The sequence below is a fragment of the Eulemur rufifrons genome, chromosome 16 (genome assembly GCF_041146395.1).
Source record: "Eulemur rufifrons isolate Redbay chromosome 16, OSU_ERuf_1, whole genome shotgun sequence".
NCBI lineage: Eukaryota > Metazoa > Chordata > Mammalia > Primates > Lemuridae > Eulemur > Eulemur rufifrons.
Window position 1 is genome coordinate 2,929,982 of NC_090998.1, and position 8,693 is coordinate 2,938,674.

Consider the following 8,693-nt stretch of genomic DNA (forward strand, 5'->3'; position numbering starts at 1 on the left):
CCATTAATAATGTTTGTCCACCAGGCACAGTGGCTCACACCTGTAATCCTAGCACTCTGGGAGGCTGAGGCAGGAGAATCACTTGAGCTCAGGAGTTCGAGACCAGCCTGAACAACATAGCAAGACCCTGTCTCTAAAAAAATAAGAAAAATTAGCCAGGCATGGTGGCATGCGCCTGTAATCCCACCTACTTGGGAGGCTGAGGCAGAAGGATTGCTTGAGCTCAGGAGTTCGAGGCTGCTGTGAGCTATGATTGTGCCACTGCACACCAGCCTGGGCAGCAGAGTGAGACCCTGTCTCTAAAAAAATATATAATGTTTGTCCTATCACATACATGTTTTTTCACGCCCTGAGGTGGGTGTTGTTCTAACCACTTTACAAGGGAGGAAGCTGCCGCCCAGGAAGGTTGTGCCTTGCTGGGAAGGCAGCTCGGGCCGGCGTGCACCGCAAACCCTTGCTCTGTCCATTCTGCTAGGGGGCCGGAGTCCGGGAGACGGACACCACTGCTTCCGCCTCCGCCAGCCCAGGCAGCAGCCGCCCCGAGGAGTGAGCAGCCCTGTGTCCTGGGATCCACCCACAGGCCTCAGCCCTTGCAGGATGTCCCAGCAGGACCTGAGGTGAGCTCTGTCTGGCACGGCCTGACCTCTCTGGGCCCGGCCGGGGCAGAGTTGCTGTGGCCACAGCACATCACTCGGCGCCTTTGCCAGGTTGCTGAAGAATTGGTTGAGTCCTAGGGAAAGGCAATGAGGCCCCTTTCCCCCAAATATATATATTATATGTTAATATGTAGGGATAAATATATATACACATGCACACACATATATATGAATACACATATAATATTGTTAAATATAATCGCAAATTGCTTGGACCAACTTCTGTGACTGCAGATTTAAGTCGCAGTTCTATCTGCTGTCACAGAGTTCTCGTTTGCCTGTCATGGGTCACTTGTGGAAAAACCTATTATCCACTCTTACCGCTTCCAGGTAATCTGTCCCCAAATATTTAGCTCACAGTCTGTGTCTGGCCTGAAAGATAGGAAATTTTGCCAGGTCCGAGGAATCTGAGGAAGACTTATGTTCCACTTTCCAGTCTTCCAAAGTGCCTGTATTCACCAGGGTGACGCGGCCACATCACCTAAACTACGACTTCACTTTCGGCTAGAATGAGATAATCTCAGTGCTTCAGCCCTGGCATCTCGTGCAGACTAGAAGACCTCATTGTCAGAAATGTGTGTTCTCTTGTCATCAGCAACAGCTGCCGTTTGCGATTGCATTAGTTTACTTAATCCTCACACGTGGCCTTAGGGTCGGAGGGGCGAGGCGACAGCACAGGCAGGGTTGACTCAGCCCTGCCTGAGCTCAGGCCGGGAACAGAGCTGCAGTTTGGCTGGGAGGGCGAGGAGCGGCAGGGCATGGGCCGGGGAGCTGGGGGAGGCCCCGCCATGGGACTTGCTGTCCCCGCGTGGGGCCCCAGGGGGCAGAGCTGGCCCTTCCCAGAAGCCCCTGCACGTCCCAGCTCTGGAAGCCAAGATGCCTCAGCCCTGGTGAGTGCAGGTCTGTCCCGCCTGCTGCCTGGCGCTAGGACCCGCGGGCGGCTGAGGAGAGGGGTCTCTGGACACCTGGTCGCCGTCGCCATCCTGCCTGCTCCCTGCCCTGCTCCCCGCTGGGGGCTGACTGGGCGCAGCCCTGTAACCGCCTGCCTCTCTCCCCACGGCCTAGTATCACAGCAAAGCTCATCAATGGCGGCGTGGCGGGGCTCGTGGGGGTGACCTGCGTGTTCCCCATCGACTTGGCCAAGACTCGGCTGCAGAACCAGCACGGGAAAGCCATGTACAAGGGAATGTAGGTGTCAGTGGGGGGTGGGCGGGGGTGGGGAGCTGTGGGTGGGGGTGGGTTGGGGAGGGGCCCGCTGGGACGTGCCAGCCCCTTAGGGCCAGGGGCAGTGACAGAGCAGCCCCCACCGCCGACGTCTCTCACGCCTCTGCTTCCAGGATGGATTGCCTGACGAAGACGGCCCGGGCCGAGGGCTTCCTGGGCATGTACCGAGGTGGGCTTATCAGGCAAGGGGGCCTGGGCCAGGGAGGACAGCAGGTGGGGCACAGAGGCTCGGACGTCGTGAGCTGGTGGGACAGTGGGAATTGGTGTTCCTTCTGCCCAGGAGCTGCTGGGTGACCTTGGGCTACGTGACGCCTTTGGTAGCTTCTCGCAGGCCTTCCGTCCTCTGCTGGAGACAGAGGTGGCTGTGTTTCTGTGTGAGGCTTCCGGAGACCTCAGCGAGCACGCTGGGCCCAGCGCCCCGGGTCCCCCCAGCTCCGCACGGCCTCCCTGCGGGGCATGAAAACCAGTGGGCCCCACGTCCCTGCCTCCCTCTTAGTCCTTCCCTGGCACCTCCCTGCCTGTCTCCAGGACGTCCAGCTACTAAGAACAGAAGAGGGAGAGGCTGACAGGGACAGAGAATGGGAAGGAGTACAGGGTGGCTCTTCCCGGGCCATGTCCCCACCATGACTGTGCCGTGGGAAATGGACCCAAAGCTGGAGCTGAGACAGAGCCAATACGCCAGTACCCCTGAGAAATAAAATAAAACCTCCAGGAACCGCCACGCTGCCAGTGGGACCGAGCTGGCGTAGCACAGGGCAGCTGGGACACTGTCCCCGAGACCCAGGGTCCTGTTTATCAGCGGAGGTGGCAGCACCAGCAAGGAAGGACAAAAATAACATGACGTCCTGATGACTGGACTGAGTCCACAAAGCAACAAATATGCAAAAAGGAGGAGAATGTGGCGGGGAGAGGGAACGAAAACAAAAACTGATTCAGTGAAACAGGCCAAGAAGGAGCCCTCTTGTCCCCCGACACCCCACCCCTGCGAAGTGCTGGCTGAGCACATGCCAGGATGCCTTGGCGCCTCATCTTCACCCTTCGCTTCCAGGGGCTGCGGTGAACCTAACCCTGGTCACTCCGGAGAAGGCCATCAAGCTGGCAGCCAACGACTTCTTCCGGCAGCTGCTCATGGAAGATGGGTATGGCCAGGTGGGGCGGGGACGGAGGCGTTCGCTGTGTCTGGTTTGGGGAGAGGCTTGCCGTGTTGCGCTCCCTGCAGCACGTGCGCGCGTGTGTGCGGGCATGTGGGTGAGGGTTGGTGTGCGTTTTGGTAGATGGAGGGTAAAGGGAGAGAATGAGCTGGTGGCGGTTGGGGTGGTAGGTAATATCTAGCACAGAGAGAGCACAGATGTGCTCATCACCCAGCTGACGCGTTTGCAAAAATCACTTTCTGTTTCCCTCTGTGCCTCCCCAGGGAGATCAAATCCCTGCCCTGGGCAGTTTCACTGCTGCTGTTTTCAACCTGAGTGTGGGTGCTGCCGCCCTCGCAGCGTTTCCATTTGGTCTCCGTCCGTAGCAGGCTCAGCCTGAGGGCCAGGTGTGAGTGGCAGCCAAGGGTGACAGGGCTAAACATCCACGCCCCTGATGGGGCCTGACTCCTGGTCCACAGGCTGCAGCGGAACCTGAAGATGGAGATGCTGGCCGGCTGTGGAGCTGGCGTGTGCCAGGTGGTGGTCACCTGCCCCATGGAGATGCTCAAGATTCAGCTGCAGGACGCTGGGCGCTTGGGTGAGGCCTGTCCCAGCTTCCCGTGGCACTGGCGTGGATCCCATCCCACATCCCACCCTCGTTTGCCAGACTGTGTGACCAGTCAGCTTTCTCAGTCAGCAGAAGTCTAGTTTTGGTGACACCTTTCAACACTGCCAGATCTAGAATAAATAGCGCAAATGAGAATCTTGATTCAGGAGAGACAGAAAATATACCTTATACTTCTATCATATTTTCTTGATATTTAGGCTTAATTTCCTAAGGATTTTAAGAAACGTCCACGATCTGCTTGCTAAACACCTGTCACGGGCGGTGTAGCTGGCCCGCACCAGGAAGGCATCGCAAGGGAGAAGAGCGCCATTCCTGTTCTTTGGGTTTTCCCTGGAAGAGAAGTTTGGCCCTTTGCTAAATCCAGGTCCTCCCTGAAGTAGAGAGAGGTGTAGATGCCAACGTGTACAGTAGAGCAGGGCCAGCCATCTAGCGAGGCAGGACAGACACCGCAACGTCTAAACTGAGTAAGCTAACGCGTGGTGGGCCCAGCGCAGCACCCGGCAGGCAGCAGACGGTGCCCAGCAAACGTGGGCGCCCTTCCCCTCCTCAGTCCAGCTGTGCACACGCACTGTGCCAGAATCCAGCCGGATTTCTGGATTGGGTCAGGCCAGCCCCAGGTAGATGAAACTGCAGGAAGAACACAGGCCCTGGACGGCCTCACTGCGTTTCCATCCACAGAGAGTGGAAGCCTGCAGTGCTGAGTTTTTCGAGCCAGGTAAGAAGTTTTAGTATCCCTAAAACATCTAAAAAGAAGTAAAAGATAGGATATGGATGAATTGTGTGCGTCTGAAGATGACAACGTTCAGGCTGATTAACTTGTTGAAGGTAATGGGGGCCTGCACCTAGAGGCTCACCGTGAGACAACGCGCACAGCCACGGAGCTTCCTAGTGTGGGACGTGGCCCCGCTGGCACCAAACAAAACTGCGACATCAAAAGCTTCTCAAACACTGAGATTTAAGAAACTAAATATTCACACAATTTCAGTGCGTTAAATCCTGTGGTCATTAACAGGACTCACATTTTAAATTCCATTCTAATTACTAGATATTGAACTTAACAAATGATGGGCTCTGACTTATTCAACTAGAAGGAGCTGGCATCCAAAGGATGAAATTGTAACAATGGTGAAGGGCATAAAAAGCCTGTCCCCTAATACTGGAGCGCGAGGGCGGCGGCCCTGGAAGCCAGAAGGCGAATGTGCCTCTTCCTGACATCAGGCGACACACGGGGTCCCTATGTCCCAACGTGCTTCGAGCGTGAAACTACCTAGGCTCAGAGACAGTTTAGAGATGGAAGACAGACCTAAGTTTTAACAGGAGGACAAGGAACCCAGGGGTGCGGCGGGCCCTGGCACAGTGTCCCTCACGGCAGGGCAGCTTGGTAGATAATTGTAGACTGAGGGAAGATTTCCTTGGACCCAAAAATTAATGTTCTAAAACTAGGACAATCTTTTTTTTTTTTTGAGACAGAGTCTCACTCTGTTGCCCAGGCTAGAGTGAGTGCCGTGGCGTCAGCCTAGCTCACAGCAACCTCAAACTCCTGAGCTCAAGCGATCCTCCTGTCTCAGCCTCCCAAGTAGCTGGGACTACAGGCATGCACCACCATGCCCGGCTAATTTTTTCTATATATATTTTTAGCTGTCCATATAATTTCTTTCTATTTTTAGTAGAGATGGGGTCTCGCTCTTGGTCAGGCTGGTCTCGAACTCCTGAGCTCAAACGATCCGCCCACCTCGGCCTCCCAGAGTGCTAGGATTACAGGCGTGAGCCACCACGCCCGGCTAAAACTAGGACAATCTTAACCCTTGCCTCTGAGTTGTCCCAAGGATAGGAATGGGAGTCACACTCTTGGGAGTGTCCGGCCACACCTGCCGGGGCCTGGGCTGTGACGGAGTCTGTCCTTTCCTTCCAGCCGTCGGTCACCAGGGTGCGGCCTCGGCACCGTCCTCCTCCAGGCCCTACACGACCGGCTCGGCTTCCACCCACAAGCGCCCGTCTGCCACCCGCATCGCCTGGGAGCTGTTCCACACCCAGGGCGTGGCTGGTCTCTACAAGGGGCTGGGTGCCACTCTCCTCAGGTGAGCCTTTCTTCCTGCCCTGCGGACACCGCCAGGCCTGTTTCCTGGGACCAGTGCACAGGGGGACGGGATGGAGGGCCGGAGGATTGCTGCCTCTGCCTGCCGCTGAATTCTTCTAAGAATATTCAAGCCCAGGTCAGCAAACCGTTTCCATGCTTCCTGTGTCATCCAGAGTTGGCCATGGTCACACGGAATGGGTACCTGGAAGATGAAAGATTGTAGCCCCTTCTCCAGTGCCCAGGGCCACGTGAGGATTGGGTTTTGTGCCCAAAGGCACTTAATGCTGTCTACCAAGGACTACAGAAAATGTGTAAATATATGCGTGAATACGCCCCAGCTCACCATGTGCCTTGGCCAGCACCGTTCCCTGCCCCGGCTGCCCCGACTGGCCCAGGACGCGTCACTGTGAATCTGCGTCCCGCTCCTCGCGGACAGGCTGCAGTCTGTACGGCAGAGGAATGAGCTGGGAGGGAGGGACGGAAGACAACAGGCCTTTTCCCTTATGCTGCCCATCACCCTGTGTTATCAGGGGGTGCCAGGGTGGGAACAGGTCTCTGTGGCTCACCTCTGACCCATGAGTGGCCACAGCTCATGGGAAAGGCTCACGGAGCCCGGGTGGAAGCCGAGAGCTGCACGTAGCTCAGCGTTTCTTCCTCCTCTTCCGCAGAGATATTCCCTTCTCCATCATCTACTTCCCGTTGTTCGCCAACCTTAACAACCTGGGGTTCCAGGAGCTTACTGGAAAGGCCTCCTTTGCTCACTCCTTTATGTCGGGCTGTGTCGCAGGCTCCGTAGCCGCTGTCACAGTGACACCTCTGGACGGTAAGGACGTGGAGATGTAGGGGCTGGGAATCTGGGTTTCAAGGTTGACTTGCTTTACTGATCAGGCGTTTGTATAGTTGTCTCTGGGTAAACAGAACTTCTGCACTTTTAGGAGCGATGAAACTGCCCCAACCCTGAAAACCCTCTCTGGGTCGCTATCTGTGCAGCTGGCAGGTCACTAAACGTCCTCACCGAGAAAGCACGGCCACGGAGACCCTGTTTTTTATCACTGAAAAATCCCCTCAAAGCTGATCTCACTAGCTTTGTCCCCCAGTAGAGCTGTGATTAAGGCAGGAACTAAGCCCCAGGTGAGAAGACGGTGCTGCCCCGCCTTCAGGGCCACCTCCAGTTGCCCGGCAGCAGGTGGACTTCCCATAGCAAGAGCCACTTGAAGCAACCTCATTCATTTCATCAAGGAGGCTTGGAGAGGACGAGCTCCTCTTACAGATGGTTATCATGGTTCAGTTTAGCATACGCTGGTTCTAAAAGGGAGCCCAGCTACTTCGTGTTCAAGGGAAGACACCAAAAGCAAGATGGTCACTGCTTATTTTAACTTCTGCTTGATTTAGTTCTGAAAACTCGAATCCAAACCCTCAAGAAAGGCCAGGGTGAGGCCATCTACAGCGGGACTGCCGACTGTGCCAGGTGAGGGCCCAGGGTCCCCCCAGACTGCGGCTGGGACAGATTCCTCTGTACTGGTGTCCGCCCACGCTGGCTCTAGAGACCAATTTCATTGCTGGGCTCTGGGTTTCTCTGAAATCTGTCCCATTCCCTCACCTCTCAAAGAAACCTAGATGCTCTGGGAGATTCTTCTTCCTTGAGCTTCAGCATCTCTCCCACGAAGATTCCAGGCAGATCGAGCCTATTTCCCAAGGCCTTGGCCCAGTTGCTAAGGAACCAAACTACATGGGCCTAATGGGTGAGGGGCTCCCACAGGCTTGGGCAGTCCCCTCTCGAGAGGACGTGCACACATTTGAGAAGTGGTCACGGAGGACCCGGTGCAGGGTGCCCCGCCCCCCAGCTGATGGCTCTTCCTTCCCTCCAGGAAACTCTGGATTCAGGAGGGACCATCCGCCTTCATGAAAGGAGCAGGATGCCGGGCCCTTGTCATAGCTCCCCTGTTCGGGATTGCTCAAGGCGTCTACTTCATTGGCATCGGAGAGCGCGTCTTAAAGTGTTTTGAGTAGACAGGCCTGGAGCTCAGTCCCTGTGCTCGTGGCCACCTCTCTAGCCCACTCTATGTAGTTTAGAGGGGATAAGCATTAGACGGCCCACCCACGGCGTATCTTGTCCCCTAACTCGTAGTCCTACCTCAATCTCGGAAGAAACAACCCCATTCTAATAAGTGAGTTGAGCATAGCCTTACTCTACATTCATTTCCTTTGGGGGTACAGCTACCAGGGACTTTCAGAAGCCCCTGAACTACCTGCTTTACAATGACAAAAATAGCACTTGCTTTGGACATATTAATTGCTGGACCTTAACAGGTAGCAAAGATGGAAGGGTTGTTTCTATATTTTAACATTTCTATTTCGTACTCAAATTCAGCATACTTGAGTCCCAGTGAGGATTTAGTTTTGTTAATCTTGAATTAAATAACTTATGGCTAGTCCTAGCACTGACTTTGGGGAAAATGAGGATCAGAAGTTCAAGGGGACCATGAAAGCCCTCATTTCAAACCACACACGCCCTTCCACATCCCGAGGCTGAGGGATGAGGCAGGCTCCGATGCGCAGCCGGCCGAGTCGGGGCAGCCATCCCGCCCCCGCCCTCCTCCCGAGGCACCGGCTCTCAGACCCACCCCTCCCAGCGTCCACGGAACACGACCTGAAATAAGGTTGAATAGTTAAGTCTCGTCTAGTAATCAGTGGGCACAGCAGACAGGCTGCAATGACTAGGGTCTGTCACCTACCTCTCCATGTCTACTTCAGAACCAACCAGATTAAAAAGAGCCCTGGCCGGGCGCGGTGGCTCACGCCTGTAATCCTAGCACTCTGGGAGGCCGAGGCGGGTGGATTGCTCAAGGTCAGGAGTTCGAGACCAGCCTGAGCGAGACCCCGTCTCTACTAAAAATAGAAAGACATTATATGGACACCTAAAAAAATCTATATAGAAAAAAAATTAGCCGGGCATAGTGGCGCATGCCTGTAGTCCC

The 8,693-nt window shown here is 55.3% G+C and overlaps 1 protein-coding gene across 1 annotated transcript; it reads left to right on the forward strand.

The window, feature by feature from the left end:
- Positions 1-533: 533 nt before the first annotated feature.
- Positions 534-8,492, forward strand: SLC25A18 (solute carrier family 25 member 18). The gene is made up of 9 exons (XM_069490958.1): positions 534-617; positions 1,722-1,844; positions 1,994-2,049; positions 2,929-3,019; positions 3,490-3,608; positions 5,551-5,716; positions 6,384-6,538; positions 7,108-7,183; positions 7,584-8,492. The coding sequence occupies exons 1-9, from the start codon at positions 598-600 to the stop codon at positions 7,723-7,725; spliced, it is 948 nt and encodes a 315-aa protein (XP_069347059.1). The 5' UTR covers positions 534-597; the 3' UTR covers positions 7,726-8,492.
- Positions 8,493-8,693: the final 201 nt, after the last annotated feature.